Raw genomic sequence first — 27,664 nt, forward strand, 5'->3', positions numbered from 1 at the left:
TTTTTTTCTGCAATTTAAGATTTATTTCCAAAATATGTGGGCATTAATCAATTTAAAAAGGTGGCTCAATGTATTCATTATAAGTGTCTGTACTCATAAACCACTGCCAAGTGACTTTGAATTTTTACAAAATACTTTTTCTTCTTCTTGTGAATGGAGGACCATGAAAAATGTTCGGGTAAATCTTCTGAGTTAATCTAATGTGCCTGGTTAAAGACAAAAAAAACAAAAACATTTTTTAGTTTAATTACATAAAACATAACTAATTAAAAACGTCCCTGGGAGCTGTGAAATGGAAGGTACATGCATACTGCAGTGTCCATGGAGTGGAAGAGGAGGTAAAAACCCAGGCTAGTCATATTTCAGGATAAAAGATGGACTGGACCTCCATACTAGGAAGAAGGGAAAACTCCTAGGAAATGTTTGCAATTTTTACCCTTCTCCCTGGTGCCGGGATCTGATCCCCCTTTTAGTTTACATAGAGAAGAAAAAAAAAAAAGAAGTATCCTTAGCTGTGTTTTTACAATGTTGATATCCTGCATCAATCAATCATGAAATCACAAAAGCGCTCTGCTGTAAAGATGAGTTTCAGCTAATCCCCCCCCCCCCCCCCCCCCCACTGTCTACACAGCAAAGCTAATGAGAGAGTACATCCTATTGTGTATATGCCAGTGCAATATTCTTTATTGCACTTCACAACATAAACCAAATAGTTTGGTTAGTCAATACCAAAAAAAAAAAAAAAGGTTGACAAAATAAATAGGCAATTTGGCCCAATTTGAGAAGGCAAATGATGCTCAGAACAGCACAATTTACACAATGCATGCTTTTTCAGCAGTTAATCCATGACCAGCCTGTTTTGGACCTTCGTGAGCAAGACATTTTTTTCATTTTTTCACAAGAAAGACCACCTGGAGTTTGCAAAAAAGCACCTAATGGACTTAGGCCGAATGCACACGGCCATGTTCCGCGGCCGAGAGCGGTCCGTGGTATGCCGGGCTGGATTCCTGTTCAGAGCAGGAGCGCACGGCGTCATTGGTTGCATACCACAGACCGCTCTTGGCCGCGGAACACGGCCGTGTGCATTCGGCCTTAACCTGTGAGAAACAAGATTCTCTGGTCTGATGAAACCATGATTTAACTTTTTGGCCTCAATTCTAAGCATCATGTCTGGAGAAAACCAGGCAGTGCTCATCAATTGCCCAATACTATTCCTACAATGAAGCATGCTGCGGGGGGAGGAGGAGTTTTTTTTTTTCCAGCAGCTGAGACAGGGAGACTGGTCAGGATTGAGGGAAAACTGAATGGAGCAAAGAAGGAATATTCTCAATGCAAACCTGACCCAGAGTGCTTTGGATCTCAGACTGGGCCGAAAGTTCACTTTCTAAACAAGACAATGAGGATTATTGATCAAAGGATACCATAAACACAGCCCAGCAATCAATAAATTTATTCTAAGTGACCACCGATTCATTACTCACGACCACTAGGTACTTTTAAGTGCCATCAATTCTTTATTCAGCTCTCAGACTTCAATCCATAATTCATAGTATAGCATTTAGGAGACTTTCCTGATCCATCCATGCAACCTTTCGGGGAGGAACACCCCCTCACTCACGCAAGAATTTATGGCACTTTAAAGTAGCTTGTGGTCGTGAGTAATGAATCGGTGCTCACTTTGAAAAACAGAATTAACTCATTGATTGCTGGGCTGCATTTATGGCATATGTGAATAGAAGCATGGTGAGGCTCCACAGCAAACAGCTAAAAGTTGTCCTGTGTGTGGATACTGGTCATTTATCAAAGACCACTTTTATGCTGTTCTTTGACAGCCCCTGTGCTGCTGGAGGATATGCCCAATTTATGACGAGATGCACAGCAGTCCATGTGCTTACACTCAAATCTACTCCAGTACTGACTGGGTTACACTTCAATCGTCATTTAAAGCTGGAAACAGGCATAAACGCTAGGCCACCTGCACACATTTTTTCCATGCAGATTCTTGTGCGGAAGAGATTACACAAATCTCAAGCACACTTTTCAGATTTTTTCTGTTCGGCAAATGGCATGGTGTGCGGATTTCCAAATACGCAACATGTCAATTATGTCTGCCATTTTAGATGGATTTCACCGTTTTACCACAGATCCTCCCTTCATTGAAAAACTGCCTCAAATCCACACCAAAAACCTCTGTTAGAAATTTGTGTGGATCTTATGTGCGTTCACCCGCACTCATGTGCAGGCGGCTTTAGTGAATTTGCTGGGGCCAATGGCCTGGACTCTCCAGTAGTGAGAACGGTGTGAAAACGTCGTCATGTACGCCTACATTTAACAGGGACTTGCAATTTACTCCTGAAACTGGCATAAGGGAACCAGATACATTTTCGCCAAACATCCTAAGAACAGTCAAGACACCACAGGAATGGTTTAGGGACAACTCTGTGAAAGTCCTTCAGTGGTCTAGCCAGAGCCCTGACTTGAACAGCTCTGACTTGACTTGAACCTGAAAATGGCTGGCCACTGACCGTTTCCATCCAACCTGACAGAATCTGCAGAGATGAATGGCAGAAAAAAAAAACTAATCCTTTTCAATAAATTAAAGATTAAGATCATTCTTGTTTCACTTTGTCAATATAGGGTATTGAGTACAAAATGGAGAAAAAATAAAATAAAAAACACCTTTTTTATTTTATCACAAGGCCACAACATAAATTGTGAAAGGGCCTGAAGCCTCTAAGTGGTTTACAGAAGAATAAAGTTCCTTCTGTGCACCATCAGGCTCCCCCATCACATGATTGAAAGGTCAAAAAGATTTTATGATTCTAAACTTGTAAAAAAAAAAAAAAAAAAAATTTACTGTACTAGTATTTGGCCACCTCGCCTGACAAAACATGGAATAAGTGATCAAAGGGACATTTGTTCCCAAAAATGGTACCAAAGGAAACTAGAACTTGTCATGCAAAAAACGGGCGCTCTGCCAAAAAAAATAATAATTAAGTTACTGGTCTCAAAATACAGCACAGTTTTTCTTAAAAAGTGATTTTAGGGTAGAAAAGTAGTAAAACAAAATATAAGTTTGCCATCATACAGTCCTGATCAAAAGTTTAAGACCACTTGAAAAATGGCAAAAAAATCATATTTTACATTGTTGGATCTTAACAAGGTTCCAAGTAGAGCTTCAACATGCCACAAGAAGAAATGAGAGTGAGACAAAACATTTTTTGAGCATTCAATTAATTGAAAATAACGATTAAACTGAAACAGGCTGTTTTTCAGCAGATCCAAATTTTAGGACCACATGCGTTTAAAAGGCCAAATCTGTGCAGAGCTATGGGACAGGTATATGGCGGACATGCTAGTGGCAATCTAGCCTTGCATGTCCCCAGCTCTATAGGCTAAAACGAGGTGACAGAATCCCCAGATTCATACCAACCACATAACACAAATATTCGCTGTATAACCTAAGTACAATCCATCATAAGGAGTACCTACTTTCACAGCCCTGGGGGCTGCATGATCTAGGCTCCTTTTTCCTCGTCTGAGCCGCACCGGAATACATGTTCCCTCCATGGATCCGGGCTGCATGCGGTGGAACGCAATACCCCCTGGGCTCCAAACGTCACGTGGCCTTACTCCCCTGGAGGGGCCCACGTACCTGCCGCAGGAACCGAACGGAGGGCCCGGACCCCCACCAGCTCCTAGGGTCCTGCCAGCCCAACCTATGGGCTATAGACCCCAGCAGGTATTACCAAATAGCCCTCCAGAACATCTCTGGGACTTCCAGACTAGCAGTACCTGAGAAAAGAAAACTGCAGGTCTCCCGCTCCAGGAACATGAAACCACTGAGGTTGGAGAGAGGCTCCACCTTTTTATTCTGCAGGTTTCCTGCCCTGGAGTGCTGTCGTGGGGGGAGGGAAAAATAGAAACAGAAGAATTATTTCCTACTAATTTTCCTACCAATTAAAACTTCATAAGGCAGCAGTCCTTTTACACTAGGGGTTATAAGCGGCTCAATAAACGTTCATGTGTGAATGTAGGCTGATAACATCATTTTATGCAGACCTAAAAAATACTATAGTCAGCAGCAGCTCCCTGTGCAAAAAGGGGATGTACAGTGCAGCATATGCAAACTAAATAGAGGATGAAGGATTCAGGCCTACGACCATCATTCTCCAGGCTGATAATATTTTCACATCCTGCTGGCAGATCACCTCTTCTCTATTGCTGAATGGTAGAGCTCTTTCCTTGTAGCAGTGCAATCTGCACGGAGTAACACGGCAGCTTCTGATCTATCCCCTCCTCTAATTTACACACCACTGCCCCTTATACTGCCGTGTCTCACAGCAATAGCAGCGTATAAGTATTGCTACTGGAAAAGCCCAAAGTAACAGAGCAAAGTGCCGGAATAGCAGTGAATGGAGCGCAGAGCAGAGGAAGCCAAGTGCAGAGCACTTCGAAACTGCTGAGATCGCTGCCTTTGGACTATAAGATACAGGGACTTTTTAGCAACATTTTTTCTTGTGTCTTAGGGTACTTTCACACTAGCGTTAGTGTGATCCGGCAGGCAGTTCCGTCGTCGGAGCTGGCTGCCGGATCCGCCGATCAGTGTGACAACTGACAGCATTTGTAGACTGATCCGGGTGCGGATCCGTCTACAAATGCATTGCAAGAACGGATCCGTCTCTCCGCTTGTCATGTGGATGGACGGATCCGTTTTGCAGTCTTTTTCACAGTTTTCCCGGTCTGCGCATCCGTCCTTCAGTTGTTTTGCAATGCCGGATCCGGCACTAATGCAAGTCAATAGGAATTAATGCTGGATCCGGCATCTGATCAGGCATTTTGGACGGACATAATATCACAGCATGCTGCGGTATTATGTCCGGCCAAAACGCCTGACAGTGACTGAACGGAAGGCATACTGATGCAAACTGAACGGACTTCTATCCATTCAGAATGCATTGGGATATGCCTGATCAGTTCTTTTCCAGCATAGAGCCCTTTGACGGAACTCTATGCCGGAAAAGAATAACGCTAGTGTGAAAGTACCCTTACAGTCCAAAGAATACAATGTGTATATAAATGAGAGAGATAGAGAGATATATATCTATATCTATCTCATACCCCTGGCAAATATTCAACCAGCAAGTAATTTTTTGACGGGAAATGACATAGGTGTCTCCCAAAAGATAAGACGATGTACAAGAGGCATTATTGTGGGGGGAAAAAAAACATTTCTCAGCTTTTATTTACATTTGAGCAAAAAGTGTCCAGTCCAAAATTATTCATACCCTTCACAATAATCAATAGAAAAGCCTTTATTGGCTATTACAGCAATCAAACGCGTCCTATAATTGCAGACCAGCTTTTTGCATGTCTTCACAGGTATTTTTGCCCATTCATCTTTAGCAATGAGCTCCAAATCTTTCAGGTTGGAGGGTCTTCTTGCCATCACCCTGATCTTTAGCTCCCTCCACAGATTCTCAATTTGATTCAAGTCTGGACTCTGGCTGGGCCACTCCAAAGCGTTAAGGTTGTTGTCTGCTAACCATTTCTTCACCACTTTTGCTGTGTGTTTTGGGTCATTGTCATGCTGAAATGTCCACTGGTGCCCAAGGCCAAGTTTCTCTGCAGAATGCCTGATGTTGTCGTTGAGAATCCTCATGTATTGCTCTTTTTTCATGGTGCCGTTTACTGTGATTAGGTTACCTGGTCCATTGGCTGAAAAAACCCCCCAAAGCATTAGGTTCCCACCACCATGTTTGACAGTGGGGATGGTGTTCTTTGGGTTGAAGGCTTCTTTTTTTAAGCCAAATGAAGGAAACATCATTGTGACCAAACAATTCAATTTTTGTTTCATCTGACCATAACACAGAAGACCAGAAGTCTTCTTCACATGAGCTTTTGCAAAGGCCAAGAGAGCTTTTGTGTGCCTTATCTGGAGAAGTGGCGTCCTCCTTGGTCTGCAGCCGTGGAACCCAGCAGTGTGCAGTGTCCGTTGGATTGTCTGCCTTGAGACATTGCCACCAGCAGAGCCCATATTCACCAGGATGGCCTTGGTGGTGATCCTTGGATTCTTTGTCACCTCTCTAACTATCCTCCTGGCCAGCACAGGTGTCACTTTTGGCTTCCGACCACGTCCTCTGAGATTTTCCACAGTGTAGAACATCTAGTATTTTTTGCTCAAATGTAAATAAAAGCTGAGAATTTTTTTTTTTCCCCCACAATAATGCATCTTGTACATAGTCTTATTATCTTTTGGGAGACACCTATGTCATTTCCCGTCAAAAAATTACTTGCTGGTTGAATAAAAGTAACTAAGTCAAAATTTGCCAGTGGTATGAATAATTATGGGCAGCACTGTATGTATCTATCACAAGGGAGTCTGAATCATACTCGAAGCTAATTTTGGTGGAATCAGAAGAAATGTACTGACTCTAGCTTAGATAAATATTAAAAGGGTTTCCAGGCTTTTTTTTTTTTTTTAACAGATGTCCTCTGGATAGGAGGTCATCAGTATGTAAATCGGTGGGAATGCAACATCTGACCCCTGACCTATCCATACAACATTACTGTGTAGGCAAATGTATTAAAATGGAGAATCTGCCAAAAACAAAAAAGACATTTTCAACTTACACTTTTTCATTTTGTTTTATTTCACGTGAAACACCTAGAGAGTTAATGCTTTAAGGGGTGCAGGTTTAGAAGGGGGTGATATGGGGGGGGGGGGGGTTCTAATATATAGGCCCCTTAAAACCACTTCAGAACTAATTAACCCCTTACTGAAGCTGGAAAAAAATATAAATAAATTCCACCATTGGCTTAATGGGTTCAGTTTTTACAGTGTTCCGTATATGGTAAAAATGACACGGGTCAGTACGATTACAGTGATAACACATTTTCAGTAATTTTATTTACTTTGTATAGTAAATAAAATATTAAAATATTTGTGAGGTATAAAAATCTGTTTTAAGAGCAGAGAAATTCAATTTTAGAAAATTAATAACTAAAAGCAGAACATTTCAACCAAATTTACAATTAAAAGGGGTAATCAACTACAGATAATGCCCAGGCCGCTCTCACACAGGTTATACTTGCTTTGCTCCCCAGCACCCGCGCCGCTCCTGCTCCCTGCCACTGCATCTTCCAGTTGTGCAGATCAAAACATTCGGCGATGGGGGTCAGCCAATAAATAGCAAGCCGCGACGGGAATGTTTTTGGCTATACCTCCCCTGTCACCGGATGATTTGACCCACGCGACGGGGACATGCAAAGGTTGGGGTGTGGGGAACAGGAGCAATGCGGGTTCCGAGGTGCCAGGTAAGGACAACCTGTGTGAGGGGCCCGGGTATTTTGGGGGCATTATAGCATAGTAAAATGTGTCACACTAAGGCCCGGATTTATCAGTAGGCCTCGTCCAGTTCTCCATGTGGTGTAATTAAATCTACGCCAGCACAGAGTTGCCATATATTTCAGTCATTATTTATGGCACTTTCTGACGTAAATAATGATGAACTAGCTTGGGCGAAGGGCCCCGCCCTCACTGCACCCCCTTTCTGTAGATTTGGCAAGGGCACCCGAGTGTAGCATTCCTGTGCACTTTTGTCCTTCCTATCAAACAGGCCGCCTTGATTAGGTGGTACATATAGCTGAGCGTGCTCCTCCTCTCATTGGTTGCTGGATGCACACAGAGGTAACTACTATGAACTATGAAGTGAAAAAGTCGCAAATTTTTGAGCAATCGCTAAAACTGCACAAAAATTTAGACTTATTGGCTCTGCGCTATGCTCGCCAGTTTTCTGAAAGTAGGCGTTTTCTTATGTAAATGAATCTAGACATTTACGATTGCAACAATTTAAAAAGTCGCAAAAAAATTGCGCAATTTCACTCCAGTGAGGACCATGCTTATCTTATGCGACTTTTTAATAGAACATGCGACTTTTTCGTAAAGACGTGCGACTTTTGTAAAGCTGCTTACTGAAGGATAAACTGCTACCGTCAAACCACATTTATCACAGTATTAACTCCTTCAGGACACAGCCTTATTTCACCTTAAGGACCAGGCCATTTTTTGCAAATCTGACCAGTGTCATTTTATGTGGTGATAACTTTAAAACGCTTTGACTTATTCAGGCCATTCTGAGATAGTTTTTTTGTCACATATTGTACTTAATGACACTGGTAAAATGGAGTAAAAAAAATTCATTTTTATCTCTAAAAAAAAAAAAAGACCAAATTTGCCAAAAATTTGAAAAAATATGCAAATTTCCAAGTTTCAATTTCTCTACTTCTATAATACATAGTAATACCTACAAAAATAGTTATTACTTTACATTCCCCATATGTCTACTTCATGTTAGGATCATTTTGGGAATTACATTTTATTTTTGGGGGACATTACAAGGCTTAGAAGTAAATCTTGAAATTTCTCAGAAATTTTCAAAAACCAACTTTTTAAGGACCAGTTCAGGTCTGAAGTCACTTTGTGAGGCGTACATAATAGAAACCACCCAAAAATGACCCCATTCTAGAAACTACACCCCTCAATGTATTCAAAACTGATTTTACAAACGTCGTTAACCCTTTAGGTGTTCCACAAGAATTAATGGAAAATAGAGATACAATTTAAAAATTTCACTTTTTTGGCAGATTTTCCATTTTTCCAGTTAAAAAACAAGGGTTAACAGTCAAACAAAACTCAATATTTATGGCCCTGATTCTGTAGTTTACAGAAACACCCCATATGTGGTCGTAAACCGCTGTACGGGCACACGGCAGGGCGCAGAAAGAAAGGAATGCCATACGATTTTTGGAAGGCAGATTTTGCTGGACTGGTTTTTTGACACCATGTCCCATTTGAAGCCCCCTGATGCACCCCTAGAGTAGAAACTCCAAAAAAGTGACCCCATTTTAGAAACTACGGGATAGGGTGGAAGTTTTGTTGGTACTAGTTTAGGGTACATATGATTTTTGGTTGCTCTATATTACACTTTTTGTGAGGCAAGGTAACAAGAAATAGCTGTTTTGGCACAGTTTTTATTTTTTGGTATTTACAACATTCATCTGAGAGGTTAAATCATGTGGTATTTTTATAGACCAGGTTGTCACGGACACGGCGATACCCAATATGTATACTTTTTTTATTTATGTAAGTTTTACACAATGATTTCATTTTTGAAACAAAAAAATAATAAATCATGTTTTAGTGTCTCCATAGTCTGAGGAGAGCCATAGTTTTTTTCAGTTTTTGGGCGATTATCTTGGGTAGGGTATGATTTTTGCGGGATGAGATGACTGTTTGATTGGCACTATTTTGGGGCACGTGTGATTTTTTGATCCCTTGCTATTACACTTTTTGTGATGTAAGGTGACAAAAAATGGTTTATTTAGCACAGTTTTTATTTTTATGGTGTTCATCAGAGGGGTTAGGTCATGTGATATTTTTATAGAGCCGGACGATACGGACGCGGCGATACCTAATATGTATACTTTTCTTTTTTATTTATGTAAGTTTTACACAATAACAGCTTTTTTAAAACAAAAATAAAAATAAAAAATTATGTTTTAGTGTCTTCATATTCTGAGCCATAGTTTTTTTTATTTTTTGGGCGATTGTCTCAGGTAGGGGCTCATTTTTTGCGGGATGAGGTGATGTTAGATTGGTACTATTTTGGTGGGTATAAGCCTTTTTGATCGCTTGCTGTTGTACTTTTTGTGATGCAAGGTGACAAAAAATGGTTTATTTAGCACAGTTTTTATTTTTTACGGTGTTCTTCTGAGGGGTTAGGTCATGTGATATGTTTATAGAGCCGGTCAATACGGACGCGGCGATACCTAATATGTCTACTTTCCCCCCACCTATTTTTTACCAATTTTTTTAAACTTTATTTGGGGGAAATTACGTTTTTGTTTATTTTTACTTAAAAACTTAATTTTTGGGGGGGAAAACTTTATTTTTTCACTTAATTTTTTGTCCCACTTTGGGACTTCAACTTTTGGGGGTCTAATCCTTTACAATGCATTCCAATACTTCTGTATTGGAATGTATTGGTTGTATGAGTATTACTGTGTGTATTACTCATACAGCTTCCGGCCTTTGAGATCCAGGGGGCTGGATCTCACAGGCTCGTCACCGGAAGGACCCGATGGCACTGCCGACCGCAACCGCCGCATGTAAAAGCCGCAAACCGCAGGTCTGAATTGACCTGCGGTTTGCGGCGATTGCCGACACAAGGGGGGGGTCACAGGACCCCACTGGGCATTGAGCCAAGGTGCCTGCTGCAATGATTTGAGCAGGCACCTTGTTCCGATCACCGCCCGCCGAGCGTCATGTGTCCTGAAGAGGTTAAAGGACCATTAATAAATCTGACAGCCAAAAGTGACTTTGGACATATGTAAAAGTGGAGTCTGCTCTCCTGAACATAGATGCCCAACAGGCATAGGTAGGTTTAAAGTAGGACCTGCCTGACAGAGGTCACAATAATGCCTGTTAGGCTGAGTTTACATGGGCGTTGCGGGAAAAGGTGCGGGTGCGTTGCGGGAACATGCGCGATTTTTACGCGCGAGTGCAAAACATTGTAATGCGTTTTGCACTCGCATGAGAAAAATCGTGCATGTTTGGTACCCAAACCCGAACTTCTTCACAGAAGTTCGGGCTTGGGATCGGTGTTCTGTAGATTGTATTATTTTCCCTTAGAACATGGTTATAAGGGAAAATAATAGCATTCTGAATACAGAATGCATAGTAAAATAGCGCTGGAGGGGTTAAAAAATAAATAAAATTTACTTGCTCGCGCAGCCCGGCATCTCTTCTGTCTTCATCTAAGGCTACTTTCACACTAGCGTTCGGGTGTCTGCTCGTGCGCTCCGTTTGAAGGGGCTCACGAGCGGCCCCGAACGCATCCGTCTGGCCCTAATTCATTCTCAGTGGAGGCGGATCCACTGAGAATGCATCCGCCTGCCAGCGTTCAGCCTCCGTTCCGCTCAGCAGGCGGACACCCGAACGCAGCTTGCAGCGTTTTGATGTCCGCCTGACCGTGCGGAGGCGTGCGGATCCGTTCAGATTTACAATGGAAGTCAATGGGGACGGATCCGTCTGTCCTGGCTCCGCTTTGACACGGATCCGTTTGAAACCGTTCACGTCTCTGCGCATGCCCAGTAACTTCCTGTCCCTCCCCCTCATCGTCGGCCATTTTGGATTATCGACTTGGTGAGACTGGTAAGTATGAAGTTTTGTCTGTTTGTCTATCTTTCTTTTTTTACTATCTATCTATCTATCTCTATATTTCTAGGGTGGGGGGGCTGCTGGCACTTGGGAAGGGGTGTGTGTGGCTGGAACTGTGCGGTGCTTCTGACATTGCGGGGGTGTTTGTGGCTGGAACTGTGCGGTGCTTCTGACATTGCGGGGGTGTTTGTGGCTGGAACTGTGCGGTGCTTCTGACATTGCGGGGGTGTTTGTGGCTGGAACTGTGGGGGCTGCTGGCATTGGGGGGGCTGAGGGCACTGTGGGAAGGTTGTTTGGAACTGGGGGCCTGATGTCATTGTGGGGGGCTGCTGGCACTATGCGGGGCTGCTGTCTCTGGAGGTGTTTATGGCAGTTGGGGGGGGGGGATTATGGCTCCTGTCGGATTCATTTTTTTAATCATTTTATTATTAGGGTCGTTCCTAAAAAAAGAACAGGAAATATCTGCGGTGGGCAAGCCCAGATCTATATTTTAAAAAGTAAGTATTGAAAAAAAAAATTGTTGATATATGAGGAAATAGTGCTCTACAAGTTCCTTTAACGTTATCTGCATTTTGTCTGGTATTCTGTTGCGTACAGATGTCCTCAAAGAAGACATCGATTGACTGGAGTGACCCACCCAGAAGGCACCGCCGTATTCAGTGGCCAGTAAGTATAAAATCAACACTTGGAGTTTTTACTGTTTGATTCCTTGCATTAATCAGTATGTGCTCTTATTATAGATTTCGTCATCGTCATCTGCGGAGGGCTCTCCAGCAATGGCCAGCTCACCTGCCGAATCGCCAGCGTCCAGGGGAGGTGGACCAAGCCCGGACCGGGGCTGTCAAGAAGTAAGATTATATATATATAGATATCGTAATTTTATATTTTTTTTTTTAAGTACAGTCTTCTAAAAAAAAAATAAATTTGTTTTTAGCAATCTGCACCTAGAGCCGCCAGCGAGGATCCCCCAGTCGCCTCCAGAGTCCGCGGGAATGAGCGTGGCGGTCGTAGACGTGTAAGTATTGAATTAAGTAGTTTTAATTAGCATTTTGTATTAGGATTTACATTAAATTTTGTATTTCCTTTTTTTCAGGGTTCCGTAGGCTCCACCAGGGAAGATGAGGAGTTCGGGGTTCCGAGCATAGATAACCTGCTCCTCATCCAACTGGTGGAGGCGCATCCAGCATTATGGGACCCAGCAGCTCTGGAGGGACATCTGTGCTGAAGTTTTTGAGACCTGGGGGGATCTCGATGCGGCGGCTCAGGAGAAATATGGTAAGTAAAACAATATGTATTTTAGTACTTTAAAATATTGTTCTTTTCCTTTCATCATGCTGATTTTATTTTTTATTGTTTTTTTTTTCGATAGTCAAACTGGTTACAACGCGTTGGCGATCTATCCGGGACCGCTTCAGGAGGGATTACAACAAGGAGGTTCAGGCCCCGAGTGGCTCCGGAGGAACCTCAGGGGCCACCTACATCCATACGGCGGCCCTGGGGTTCCTACGAAAGGCAATGGCACCAAAAAGGTAAATATTTATAACAACTGTTCAAAAAATAAAATTGTAAAGGGGCTGTCTGAGACAGGGTAGCGTTTGGCTCCTCTGTTTTGGCCAGCCCCCCACAGTCAGATGGACAACTGTTCTCTCCGTCTGAGTTTAAGGGGCTGTCTGAGACACGGTAGCGTTTGGCTCCCCTGTTTTGGCCAGCCCCCCACAGTCAGATGGACAACTGTTCTCTCCGTCTGAGTTTAAGGGGCTGTCTGAGACAGGGTAGCGTTTGGCTCCCCTGTTTTGGCCAGCCCCCTATGGTATACGGTAGACATAGCATAGAACATGGATGTTTTATTTAAAGAACAATTCCTAACTTTCCTTTTTTTTTTTTCTACAGACGTGCCAGCAGGACTCGGGAGCCTGACCAACCTCCTGAGGCGGAACCGGAACAGATCGCCATCGCCAGCCCTCCTGTCCCTCATGCATCGGCTCCGGATAATCCGAGTCCCCTACCGGGTCCCTCCGCTCAACAGAGGCTCTTAGGTTTTCGTCAAAATTTGAGAGCCCTGGTGAGCAGGCAGAGATCCGGTAGGCCAAATCGAGCTGATTATGCGAACCTTGTAGAGGTCGTTTCCGACGCTCTAGAAGGTTTTGCCCAACATCAGATGGAGTTTGGTGCCGACTTGATTCGCCGCTGGGAGGGGACGGAGTCCGCGTTTCAACGCAGCCCAAACTACCATTATGGGCTAAGCATGATCAGTTTGATGGACTCAATGACGCCCGAGCAGTTGCATGAGTTCAAGATCATGCAAGAGAACGGGGCATGGGAAATTATGCACCGCCCCCAAATCCCACCCCCACCCCCATCCCACACCTACCCCCCATCCCACACCTACCCCCCATCCCACACCTACCCCCCATCCCACACCTACCCCCCATCCCACACCTACCCCCCATCCCACACCTACCCCCCATCCCACACGAGTGGCCAGTACCGCCAACCTTTCCCTTCCCACCCCCCCCGAGCATGTGTTTCCTTCTGCTTCTTTTTCTTCTCCTGCCCCGTATTTTCCTCCTACTTCTTTTCAAACTCCCTCCACCTCTACACATGCTCGGGTCCCCTCCTCCTCAGACCCTTCCTTTCTCCACACCCCGCAATTACGCCCTGCATCCTTTCCTGTGGCCCGTAGTTTTACCTCAGTGGATCGCCAGGACAGGGGGGCTACCATTGACAGCCCCAGACCATCAACCCCACGACAGTCCACCTCCCCTCACCGTTATGAACAGTTGTAAATAAAAATTTTGGTTATATTTATTTTATTTTTTTTCTGTATAAAAAATAAAAAAATGTTTATACTTTACTGCACTGTGTCTGTGTTTTTATTGTCCTGTACAGGGAACCTTGGCACTACAGCTGTGTTGAAATTAAAACTACCCTAGTCTCACTACTGTGCGTTTATTACAACACCCTTGGTAGTTTTTATATCAAAACAGCATTAGTGCCAATGTCGTAAGATCCATTAAAACCGGACCATCAATAATGAGCTATCTTTTGGCTCTTTATTGATCGTAGACCCTATGATTGGCACATGAACAAGCAAATGCTTGTTCATTGTTCAATCTTGTGCCCTTTCATATGAGCCCTTGTGGGAGTCACGGTCCATCAGCATCATCAGGAATTCATTAATAAATTGTGATTTTAACGTTTAATGATTTCCCGATGACGCTAATATAACTAGTGTGATTACCACAAGGGACACGCAAGGGACATACAGTTTTTAAAGGGGTATTCACATAGACAATGGGGGGATTTCACTTGAATATGTCCCCATTGTCTGATAGGTGTGGGTAAACATTGGTAGGACCCGCACCTATATCGAGAACGGATCGGGGAGCACTGTTGCTGTAGGACACATTTCCCATGGTATGTCCACCACCAAGCGCTAATCCCCGCCTCTCACATAGAAGTGAATGGAGGGCGGCAGCACAGTGCGACCTAATCTACTTTCTTGGCTTCGTTCTCAATATATGTGAGGGTACCAGCCGTGGGACCCGCACCTATAAGACAATGTAGGTATATCTTAAAGTGGTATGCCCCCATTGTATTAGATGAGAAAACCCCTTTAAGGCCTCTTGCACACGACTGTATGCCCCAAGAGACATACGGTCCGTGAGCGGGCCATATGTCCCGTAGTGGCATTGATCGTGCGCACGAGAGCACACAGCATCATAGTGTACAATGATTCTGTGCAAGTCGAGCTGCCCGCGGGGATATAGTCTTGCACTAATAGATCATATGAGTGCGGGACAATAGCCCAGTTTGCGGCACAACATGGTCAGCATCATGATGCTCTGTACTCCCGTATGCACGATCAAGGACGATCAGGGACATATGGCCCTCTAACGAACACTATACATCTTTAAGTGCATGTAGTCATGTACAAGAGTCCGAAAGGTGTGGTCCATTATCAAAGCCGGACCAGCTTTGGAACTTCAACAAGATAGCCCTGGAGAAATATAGGAGCATTACAACCCTATAGATCTGAATACATGAAGATGGAACCTAGAGATGCTTTTCCTACCAAAACGGATCCGCTAAACGGATGACAAAACGGAAACCAACGTGACAAACGGATCCGTAAAACAAACGGATCCGTACAAACGGATCCGTCTGAATGTCTTTGTTTGGTCAGTTTATTGACGGATCCGTTTGAAATGCCCTTCAAACGGATCCGTGAAACGCTAGTGTGAAAGTAGCCTTAGCTGTGTGTAGGAAAAGTACCTATGGTGACGTCACTCCGGTCATCACATGATCCATCACCATGGTAAAAGATCATGTGACGGACCATGTGATGACCGGAGTGACGTCACCACAGGTCCTTTTCCTGCACTCAGCTAAGATGAAGACAGAAGAGATGCCGGGCTGCGCAAGCAAGTGGATTAAGGCGAGTTAAATTATTATTATTTTTTTAACCCCTCCAGCGCTATTATTCAGAATGCTATTATTTTCCCTTATAACTATGTTATAACGGAAAATAATAATGATCGGGTCTCCATCCCGATAGTCTCCTAGCAACCGTGCGTGAAAAATCGCACCGCATCCGCACTTGCTTACGGATGCTTGCGATTTTCACGCAGCCCCATTCACTTCTATGGGGCCTGCGTTGCAATCACAGCTCATGTGCATGGGTCCAGATTCAGTGCGGTGCAATGCGTTCACCTCCCGCATTGCACCCGCGCGGAATACTCGCCCGTGTGAACTCAGCCTTAAGGCAATTTTACACTTTGAAAAAAGGCTAATGCGTATGAATATGCATTAAGGCTTTTCATGTAGTGTAGTAACCAGCACACTGCACGCTGTTAATCTCATGGGCAGCCCAGCAATACTGATGTTGCCCAAAACATCCAATAGCTAAGCTCCTTACTCATAGGTTTAGGGTTGGCAGCAAGTAAGGATCTTGTTATTAAGAAGGGAGGCTGCTCAGTGGCCAATTTCAGAGCGCTGCTTCTCCATGCTGCTCCAGAGTCCCTGACTGGGTAGGCCAACTAGTGGCTGGCAGAGGAAAGCTCCATGAAGACGGGAGAGCAGCTCGTGAGGAGGCCAACTGATGTCTGGGGACAAGCTGATAAGGAGCTGTGGACGGACAGCAGAGCACTGATCTTTGCTCTGCCCAGGGGAGTGCAGCGTGGCTGGATTCTTCTGACTACGGAGCCAGCTGCTGACATCAGAGGTGACTGCCAGAAAGAGGTCATCATACCTCTCAGAGTCTTGCCACCGGAATGTAAAGTACAATGCTAAACTCTCCTGTGTTAGGTGCTCAGCCGGAGCCTGCTGGTGCAGTGATCAGCGAGTCCAGAGGCTGAGCATCTGAATCAGACTCCCATAGTATCGCAGGATATTTTCGTTAAGTCGCAGCTATTAACACCAGACTTGTTTCAAAACCGTGCGGTTCCTTTCTCAGTGGCTATGTAACATAATAATAAACTGAACATTCTGATCTATATTCCAACATAACGCTGCAGGATATTGCTTGGATAAACTACAAATATATATATATAAATACAAATACAAGCAATTTTGGATATATTTATACCAGCTTTTTATAGTTGCAGCTGTATCACAAAACCGATGAGTTGCGTGAGCTCCGCAACTCAGAATATAAGAGGGACCGTGACTGAAAGTCATTGATGGATTTTTTAATTCTTTAATTGTTTTTAAGGCGCCTTTTAATATTATTGTTCGATTGTTACAATATTCTTGATACTGTTGTTACCTTGAGTGATGGTAATAAATGACATTTCCTGACTTCTTATGAGCCGACCACTAGTGTATATATATTGAGTCAGTGTATATCATGTTAATGCAGTGCTTTGTGTATCCTGTATTTTTGGCCCCATCAGCATTATCCCAGCAATGATATTTCTGCTCGGTCATCTCATATGCGGGCACTGGATCTACACAGCAGAACATTGTGTGGATAATCATGGTGCTGATGGGACCAATCTCATACTGGAGATGCAGAGCACTGATAATTTGCCTTTTTGGCTGTGTAATATTTTAAATATGATGAAGAAAACACAAGTTTTTTAATTGCACACAAAATTGTCAGAAATGTTAAAGAGAACCTTTCACCCGAAGAAAGTATGTAAACTCACCATAAAGACGTGTAGAGCGGCGCCCAGGGATCCCCCTGCACTTACTGTTATCCCCAGGCGCCGCTCCGTTCTCCGGTTATAGCCTCCGGTATGTTTGCAGTTAGGCTCCACCCATTTGATCCTGCCGGCGTCTTCTTCTCCTATGCTGTAACGCTGGCCAATGGCAGCGCTCAGCTCATAGCCTGGCTATGAGCTGAGCGCTGCGATTGGCCAGCGCTACAGCATAGAAGAAGGAGACCGCGGCAGGCTCAACTGGGTGGAGCCTAACTGCAAACATACCGGAGGCTATAACCGGAGAACGGAGCGGCGCCTGGGGATAACAGTAAGTGCAGGGGGATCCCTGGGCGCCGCTCTACACGTCTTTATGGTGAGTTTACATACTTTCTTCGGGTGAAAGGTTCTCTTTAAATTGTCAAAATTTGCTATTTATGAAGACAATTCTAGAGTAGACTGGTAACGGTTTCCTGCATAAATAGCACCCTCTTAATGTTATTTAGACCTACGTATTATATATATTGATTACTTCAACTTTCGTACTCCTCTTCGGCTGAAAATACTCCTCAAAAACAGTAAGAGGAGTATTCTTTCGGAAAAAATGTAGTGCGACCTCTGCCTGCCTGAGACCACCTTGGTGGGGGTAGGTGGGCACAGATGTGTTTTGATCAAAATATTTTGTCTGAGAGTCTCAGATTTTATTATATCAGATTGAGGGCTTAGTCCATATACACTGCTCAAAAAAATAAAGGGAACACAAAAATAACACATCCTAGATCTGAATTAATTAAATATTCTTCTGAAATACTTTGTTCTTTACATAGTTGAATGTGCTGACAACAAAATCACACAAAAATAAAAAAATGGAAATCAAATTTTTTAACTCATGGAGGTCTGGATTTGGAGTCACACTCTAAATTAAAGTGGAAAAACACACTACAGGCTGATCCAACTTTGATGTAATGTCCTTAAAACAAGTCAAAATAAAGCTCAGTAGTGTGTGTGGCCTCCACGTGCCTGTATGACCTCGCTACAATGCCTGTGCATGCTCCTGATGAGGTGGCGGACGGTCTCCCGAGGGATCTCCTCCTAGACCTGGACTAAAGCATCTGCCAACTCCTGGACAGTGTGTGGTGCAACGTGACGTTGGTGGATAGAGCGAGACATGATGTCCCAGATGTGCTCAATTGAATTCAGGTCTGGGGAACGGGCGGGCCAGTCCATAGCATCAATGCCTTCGTCTTGCAGGAACTGCTGACACACTCCAGCCACATGAGGTCTAGCATTGTTATGCATTAGGAGGAACCAAGGGCAAACCGCACCAGCATATGGTCTCACAAGGGGTCTGAGGATCTCATCTCGGTACCTAATGGCAGTCAGGCTACCTCTGGCGAGCACATGGAGGGCTGTGCGGCCCTCCAAAGAAATGCCACCCCACACCATTACTGACCCAATGCCAAACCGGTCATGCTGGAGGATGTTGCAGGCAGCAGAACGTTCTCCACGGTGTCTCAAGACTCTGTCACGTCTGTCACATGTGCTCAGTGTGAACCTGCTTTCATCTGTGAAGAGCACAGGGTGCCAGTGGCAAATTTGCCAATCTTGGTGTTCTCTGGCAAATGCCAAACGTCCTGCACGGTGTTGGGCTGTAAGCACAACCCCCACCTGTGGACGTCGGGCCCTCATATCACCCTCATGGAGTCTGTTTCTGACCATTTGAGCAGACACATGCACATTTGTGGCCTACTGGAGGTCATTTTGCAGGGCTCTGGCAGTGCTCCTCCTGTTCCTCCTTGCACAAAGACGGAGGTAGCGGTCCTGCTGCTGGGTTGTTGCCCTCCTACGGCCTCCTCTACATCTCCTGATGTACTGGCCTGACTCCTGATAGCGCCTCCATGCTCTGGACACTACGCTGACAGACACAGCAAACCTTCTTGCCACAGCTCGCATTGATGTGCCATCGTGGATAAGCTGCACTACCTGAGCCACTTGTGTGGGTTGTAGACTCCGTCTCATGCTACCACTAGAGTGAAAGCACCGCCAGCATTCAAAAGTGACCAAAACATCAGCCAGGAAGCATAGGAACTGAGAAGTGGTCTGTGGTTACCACCTGCAGAACCACTCCTTTATTGGGGGTGTCTTGCTAATTGCCTATAATTTCCACCTGTTGTCTATCCCATTTGCACAACAGCATGTGAAATTGATTGTCACTCAGTGTTGCTTCCTAAGTGGACAGTTTGATTTCACAGAAGTGTGATTGACTTGGAGTTACATTGTGTTGTTTAAGTGTTCCCTTTATTTTTTTGAGCAGTGTATAATGCTTGCATCTATTGTGTCAGTGCAATTTTAGTTGTTTTCTGTGATTTTTTTTTTCATAAAAGCAAGGTGGGGCCAGCAGATTTATCTTCTTTCATGCCAGTTTTCAGTGGACTGCTGAAGGATGCGTGAAAATTAGGTGTATCCTCCAAAGCACAGGCGATATAGACCGGCAGATATTTTCAATGCACTCTTACAGACAATGATATCCTATAGGCGGCAACATTAGTGTATTGCTCTAGATCAGTGATGGTGAACATTTTACAGACCGAGGGCCCAAACTGCAACCCAAAACCCAATTTATTTATTGCAAAATGCCAACACAGCAATTTACCCTGAATACTACAGTCCAATATAGTACATCTTCCATGTACTTTATCATTTAGCTATGATAGCCTGCCTACATTCAATGCTCTGCCTGTGGTGTTCATAGTGCGTCCTGCGCTGACGAATAGGAGGAAAAGTCTAAGGCAGGGATGCTCAACCTGCGGCCCTCCAGCTGTTATAAAACTACAACTCCCATCATGCCCCGCTGTAGGCTGTCCAGGCATGTTGGGAGTTTTAGTTTTGCAACAGCTGGAGGGCCGCAGGTTGGGCATCCCTGGTCTAACGTATATTGGTACACCATAGACTTTTTCAGGGCCGCCTCTGGCACCCGTGCTATAGGTTCGCCACCACTGCTCTAGATGGTCACTGGTAATGGAAAGAAGGGTAATGGCCAGTTGTAGTTATACATTTCCAGGAGAAATAACAGAGAAACAGCACAATGTAGAGGTGAAAGATAGAGGTGTTAATCTCTGCTCACTACATCCATACCAAGTAGAGCAGTTTGAAAATAGCCTTCAGTATGACTTACCTTCCAAAAATGCAAATTCATCAAAAGCATCTATTGCATTATCTGAAATTCAAAGAAGAGCATATTGTAAATCTAAAATCTTTACAGAGGACCTGTCAGCTAGCTCCTCACGTCTGTTTCTGGTGCCATTCCTGTTATTTCTCATAGTAACTTATGAAGAAATTGACAACTGGGTGCTACCGCTGCTCTTGTGAAAAGGGTGGGTCCCTACATGGTCAGCACCGGACAATGTCCCACTGTGTAAGGACACACCCCAACTGGTAGCACCCAGTTTATTCATTTCTAGGAGGACTAACAGAGCTTTAAAGGAGGTCTGTTACCTTCATAATCCTTTTTAAAGTAAGCATACAACCATGTAGGGTTTGGTGCTCCACAACTTTCTTGTGAAAATCTAGTCTTTCAATCCTGAGAAACGCTTTTTTTTAATATTTTTTGCAAGTACGGTTTTTCTTGTGCCATGAACGGGTGTATCTTCACTCCTCCCCCCCCCCCCCCCCCATTATGCCACCCAACGCCTCCTCTCGTTTACCTAAAAGTCCCTGAGATTTCTGAGACCGTAGTGATGACATGGGGAAATCATGTGCCCTAAAAACCATATTTTCCTGAAAATAAATAAATACAAAAAAAAAAAAAAAAACACAAAAACATTGCTCAGGAGTAGAGGAGCAGATTTCCACCAGAAAGGTACGGTTATATTTCGAGGCACCTACCCTACATACAGATTCGACACCCTGTAAGACATGAAAGAACTTCTATTTGGAATGCAGGCAGTTACTAAAAATAGACATACTGGGAAAGCTGGAACCGATTTGGTTAAACGTATGAGGGTCCACACACCCGCAACTGTTTTGCAGTCCGCAAAACACGGACACTGGCCATGTGCGTTCCGCATTTTGCGGACCGCACATGGCCGGCACTATAGAAATGCCTTTTCTTGTCTGTAACAAAACAATTGCTGATCTGGGAGACCAACTACAGAAAACACTGTGGAGCCTCATTTAAGAGTCTCGACACAGCAATCCAAAGTGCAAAGCTCCCTGGGAAACAGTAATATGCAAAATAACCGTGGAGCCCCAGTTATGGGTCTTCAACACAGTGAAAACCAGATATCTCTCAAAGGAAGGAAAAACAAGCAAAGGGGTGTCCCCATTACAGAGATCACCAAATCCACCATATTAAGTGGCCCCTATGTCAAGATCCCGCTCTTTTACAAGCTTTAAGGATGTGACGGGGAAGACCTAAGCCAGTTATTCATCTACAGACAGCTGTTTCGGGGTGTTGCCCCTCATCAGGGAAGACCTAGCCAGAATCCTACTCCACACTGATGAGGGGCAACACCCCGAAACAGCTGTCTGTGGATGGATAACTGGCTTAGGTCTTCCCCGTCACATCCTTAAAGAGGACCTTTCATCAGCATCAAGTATGTAAACTGAATATACATGGAGAGCGGCGCCCAGGGATCCCCCTGCACTTACTATTGTCCCCGGGCGCCGCTCCGTTCTCCGGTTATAGCCTCCGGTAAAGTCATAGTTAGGCTCCACCCATTTGAGCCTGCCGCGGTCTCCTTCTCCTATGCTGTAGCGCTGGCCAATCGCAGCGCTCAGCTCTTAGCCATGCTATGAGCTGAGCGCTGCGATTGGCCAGCGCTACAACATAGGAGAAAGAGAAGCCGGCAGGCTCAAATGGGTGGAGCCTAACTATGACTTTACCGGAGGCTATAACCGGAGAACGGAGCGGCGCCCGGGGATAATAGTAAGTGCAGGGGGATCCCTGGGCGCCGCTCTCCATGTATGTATATTCAGTTTACATACTTGATGCTGATGAAAGGTCCTCTTTAAAGCTTGTAAAAGAGCGGGATCTTGACATAGGGGCCACTTAATATGGTGGATTTGGTGATCTCTGTAATGGGGACACCCCTTTGCTCGGTTTTCCTACCTTTGAGGGATATCTGGCTTTCACTGTGTTGAAGACCATGTTATAAGGGAAAATAACACAGTGAATAGACTTTCATCCTAGCAACCATGCGTGAAAATCGCACCAAATCCACACTTGCTTGCGGATGCTTGCGATTTTCACGCAGCCCCATTAACTTCTATGGAGCCTGCGTTGCGTGAAAAACGCACAACATAGAGCATGCTGCGATTTTCACGCAACGCACAAGTGATGCGTGAAAATCACCGCTCATGTACACAGCCCCATAGAAGTGAATGGGTCCGGATTCAGTGCGGGTGCAATGCGTTCACCTCAAGCATTGCACCCGCGCAGAAATCTCGCCCGTGTGAAAGGGGCCTAAGGGTGAATAGGACAAGGGTTCCAGCCCCTAAGGGGGCTAATAGTAAGAAAAAAAAACAAAAAACACTAAGGCTACTTTCACACTTGCGGCAGTGTGATCCGGCAAGCAGTTCCGTCGTCGGAACTGCCTGCCGGATCCGCCGATCTGGATGTGACTGAAAGCATTTGTGAGACGCATCCGGATGCGGATCCATCTCACAAATGCATTGCAAGAACGAATCCGTCTTGTATCTTTTTACACATTTTTACCGGTCTTCGCATGCGCAGACCGGAAGGACGGATCCGGCATTTTAAATGCCGGATCTCCGGCATTTTAAATGCCGGATCTGGCACTAATACATTCCTATGGGGAAAAATGCCGTCTCCGGCATTCAGGCAAGTCTTCAGTTTTTTTGTCCGGAGATAAAACCGTAGCATGCTACGGTTTTCTCTTTTGCCTGATCAGTCAAAATGACTGAACTGAAGACATCCTGATGCATCCTGAACGGATTACTCTCCATTCAGAATGCATGGGGATATGCCTGATCAGTTCTTTTCCGGTATGAGCCCCTGTGACGGAACTCTATGCCGGAAATGAAAAACGCTAGTGTGAAAGTACCCTAAAATATTAAGTTTAAATCCCCCCTTTCCCAATTTTACATATAAAATATATAAACAATAAATAAATAAACATATTACATAGCGCTGCGTCCGAAAAGTCCAAACTATTAAATTATTAAAAAATATCTCCTATGCGGTGAGCGTCGTAACAGAAATAAATAAAAACCATGCGATTCGCCATTTTTTTGTCACCCCAAAAAATAGGATAGGACTGTTCTATTATGGGCCGAACATTTCATAAAATGCGAAATGCACGCAGCTTTTTTTGGTGTTTTTTTTTTTGCGCGGTATTGAGTATCGCAATACTTTTTTATGGTGACGAAAGCGAATCAAAATTTTGGTATCGAAACAACCCTACGCCGATCTGATCGGCGTAGCGTTGTCACGATACCAAAATTTTGATTCGGTTTCGATTTGGCGACTAAAAATTTAATTTCCTAAATTTTTCAGTTCAGGAGCCAATGGCTACTAGGTATTTTTTTTAGTCTGGAGCACTGTGACATGTCTTTTTTTTTTGCGGTGCGGAACGACGGAAAGAAACACCACAGAAGCACTCTGTTCCGATCCGTGACTCCGTTCCGCATCTCCGGAAATGTGGACCCAGAATCGCAGAAGTCATGCTTGTGTTGCTTTGAACCAGCACAATGTCCCTGCGGACACTGTTCCTTCAGCTACATGGCTTAAAAACTCCCCCCACTCAGGCAAAATCTGCTCCGGTACAGACTTCCTAAGAGATCCCCTTAATGATCTGCCGGAGCACTGATGAAGCTCTCTGCCCAATCACAGAACTGTGTAGAGAGTGGGAGGGATGGGAGAACAGTCTGTCAGCGAAATGAAGAACATGGAGGGGCAGTCTGTGACAGAGATGGGGGACCTCACACCTTTGGGACCAGGCGCTGACTGCAGCAGTCACAGGTTGTCACTGCAGGGAGAATTAGAGAGCCACATCCACATCCATTCCTTCCTTTAGGTCATTTCCTGCTGAAACATTACACACCATTTAACTCTTTCACTACCCTAGACCACCAGGGTTCTCTACAGTAATTGCTGTTCTAGAAGGAAGAGTGTTACACTGAAAGAAAAGAAATGGGGGAAAGGGGGGGGGAACGACATTGGCACAGTCTGGAGACGTGGGAAAAGTCTGACCATTTCCAGCCCAGTAACAGCAGAGGACAGGTTCCTTTAAAAGCATACCTCCCAGTTCTAGTTTCAGAAATGAATAGTACAGGGGGACATAAGAAGTGCATGGAGGAGGTTGAGTGATGTGTCTGGTCCCATGACCCTCCATCAGCAGCAATCTATGGACAGAACCTCCGTACGGACAGCACAAAAGACCTGGCAAACAATGGGGCGTATCTCATGAAATATAGAAAATGGTGCAGAATATCTACAAATTCTATATTAGTAAGCGCCATACAGTAATCATCCAAACACACTGGTCAACAGTAACGAAAATGTGGCTGGAGCACTTTAACTATTTGAGGAACAGGATACAACTGGGAAGGTCTGGAGAATTTCCACCTCCGACAATCCATACCGAGGTCCTTCCGCTGCAGCGTTTTCCTTTTTCCTCGTTGGGCATACACATATGCATCTTTGGCAATAGTTTCAATGAATAATTCCTGTGGGGAAAAAACAAAAAAAACACTTATAATCATGGAGGGGAATGGTCTTGCTATTGTATGATAGTTGGTATTTTTCAACATCAAAATTAACCCCTTCCTGACGCAGCCATTTTCCAATTTAGTTTTTTTACTCTGTACACTTTTGTCCAAAGTCGTATGAGGGCGTCACAGTACTTGTACTTTCTAATGGCACCATTTGTTAAATACAATGTAGTAGGAAAACATTATCGAAATGGGTCAAACTGGAACAAAAATACACAATTTCACTATGGGTTTTCTTAGTGTTCACTGTGCAGTAAAAAGACATGCTAGCTTTATTTTTTGCAGGACAAGATGTGTTTTTTAATGCCACCATTTCATTTACCATATCTTGTATTGAAAAACAATAACCCCCTTAGGGGCTAGAACCTGGGATCCTTTGACCCCTGCTCTGATTCACCCTAATAGAGATCTATTAGGGTGAATAGGATTTTTACACTCTCCATTCTGAGCTATGCCTTGTGGAGATTGCCCTGGATCACTTCAGCAGCATCCAGGCCACCATGGCAACCGATCGGAGCCCCACGATTTCACTGCAGGGGCTCCGATCGGAAGACAGAGGGAGCCGCATCCTACCAGGTCACTGACAGAAGAGTGTGTCTACTAAAGCGAGCACCTTCCCTGCCTGGGTGACTGGGCATGGGCGCATAGACACATGTATCTCACCCCACGCCATCATTCAGTATTACATACAATATAGTGGGAAGCTGGGGGGGGGGGGGGGTTAGAGGGAGAAATTCCGCTCGGTAACTTCATTATCTGGGTCATTACAATGACCCCACATTTATATCGTATTCCTTGTGCTTTTAATACTTTCAAAAAAATGTAAACTAAAAAGGTTTGCTTAGCATCGCCTTATTCTGACCACATAACTTGTTAATATTTATGTCTAAAGGGCCCTTTAGAGTTTATAGTAATGCTCGTTAGCGATTACCTTGTGGTGGAAATACACCACTGATTACCCGAGGAACGAGCATAACGCTCATTCATCCGGTAATTGGATCATTTGTGTGAACACAAGAATCCTCGTTTCCCCATAGCAGATCGTGTGGTATAAACATGATCTGCTGCCCTATAACAACAAATAGTTATGAGGACGAGGGATCGCCCTTCCCCATACTGTGGAGGAGATCGCTGCATGTAATCGCAGCAGTCTCCTCCGCTAACAGGTGATTGCTGGGAAGGAACGCTTCCCTCCCAACTATCTGCTGTAATATAGTCCTGTGTAAAGGGACCTTTAAAAGCCTCATGCACACGACCGTTGTTTGGGTCTGCATCCGAGCCGCAGTTTTGGCGGCTTGGATGTGGACCCATTCACTTCAATGGGGCCGCAAAACATGCGGACAGCACTCTGTGTGCTGTCCACATCCGTTGCCCCGTTCCGTAAAAATATATATATAACCTGTCGTATTTGCAGACAAGAATAGGCAGTTAGATCAATGGCTGTCTGTGCCGTTCCACAAATGGCGGAACGCACACGGACGCCATCCGTGTTTTGCGAATCCGCCATTTGCGGACCGCAAAACACACAACGGTCATGTGCATGAGGCCTAAATGTGGGGCTGGGTTTTTGCAGGGCGATCTGTAGTATTCAGTGATACCATTTGGGAGTGTGTATGACATTTTGGTTTTTTATGCATTATAGTATTCACCATATAGGATAAATAGATGTATATTTTAATAGTTTGGACTTCTGGCATGCAAAGGATATATATTTTAATTAATGATTGGCATGATTAGAATTTTTACTTTTTATTAAATTTTTAACAGGTTTTAACATGTATATTAAAGGGGTTTTCCAAGATGTTAATACTGATGATCTATCCTCCTCGAGATCAGTATCTGGTGGGGGTCCGAAGAAGGCAGTTCGCTCGCAGCGAGAGTGCAATACCACTAGCCACTATACGGCGCTGTGAGAAGACACTCACGGAAGCGCCTTCTCAAACAGCTGATTGGTGGGGGTCTGACACTCGGGACCCCCACCAATCAGTTACTGAAGACCTATCTTGAGAAAAGGTGGGTCATCAGTATAACAATCCCCATAAACCCTCTTAAGGGACTGAACATACGATTGTTAGACTACTTGTCCCATTGACTGCCATGAATTTCCATTGCTTCCAATAGGACATTTAATATGTTCCTATGGAGAACTGCCATAGTCAGGCAGGAGCTGCAGTGCTGAACTGGGGCCAGTCTTCTCCTGCGTACACCCCTCCAAATTCTGTTCAGTCTCCAACCTGTGAAAGGAAATCTGTCCGTCACCCGTAGCAACCGACCAAGCCCGCTCTTCGGGAACCAATGCAGCCAGCCAATCAGCTACAGGCGCCCTTCTCAGCAGGACCTCACCGTCGCCTTGCTGATGATCATCACGGCCTCCTGACTGGCAAGTGACACGTCCGGATCTGACTTCATTATCGACTTTACCCGGGACATGGGAAGTCTAATCAGCTTCTGAGACGCCACTGGCGGCGCGGGGGCCTCTGTGTTCTCGGGACCTTCGCCAGCCTCAGGTATCGCGGCGACATTCGCAGTCATCTCCTCTTCAGCAGCCATTGCACGAAACAGAGCGCGG

The 27,664-nt window shown here is 44.6% G+C and overlaps 1 protein-coding gene across 1 annotated transcript; it reads right to left on the minus strand.

Moving 5' to 3' along the window:
• On the minus strand, positions 1-27,664 carry POLE4 (DNA polymerase epsilon 4, accessory subunit). The gene is made up of 4 exons (XM_040420431.1): positions 27,439-27,664; positions 24,966-25,050; positions 20,537-20,578; positions 1-206 (listed from the first exon to the last, which is right to left on the minus strand). The coding sequence occupies exons 1-4, from the start codon at positions 27,643-27,645 to the stop codon at positions 193-195; spliced, it is 348 nt and encodes a 115-aa protein (XP_040276365.1). The 5' UTR covers positions 27,646-27,664; the 3' UTR covers positions 1-192.

The sequence above is a fragment of the Bufo bufo genome, chromosome 2, assembly GCF_905171765.1.
Source record: "Bufo bufo chromosome 2, aBufBuf1.1, whole genome shotgun sequence".
Lineage (NCBI taxonomy): Eukaryota > Metazoa > Chordata > Amphibia > Anura > Bufonidae > Bufo > Bufo bufo.

Bases quoted from the DNA above. Each gene is read 5' to 3' on its own strand.
- POLE4 (XM_040420431.1), bottom strand. From the start codon at position 27,645: ATGGCTGCTGAAGAGGAGATGACTGCGAATGTCGCCGCGATACCTGAG. The intron at 25,051-27,438 runs GTGAGGTCCTGC...TTTTCCCCACAG, and splicing joins TGATCATCAGCAAGGCGACG to GAATTATTCATTGAAACTAT. The intron at 20,579-24,965 runs GTATGGATTGTC...TTTGAATTTCAG, and splicing joins GCTGCAGCGGAAGGACCTCG to ATAATGCAATAGATGCTTTT.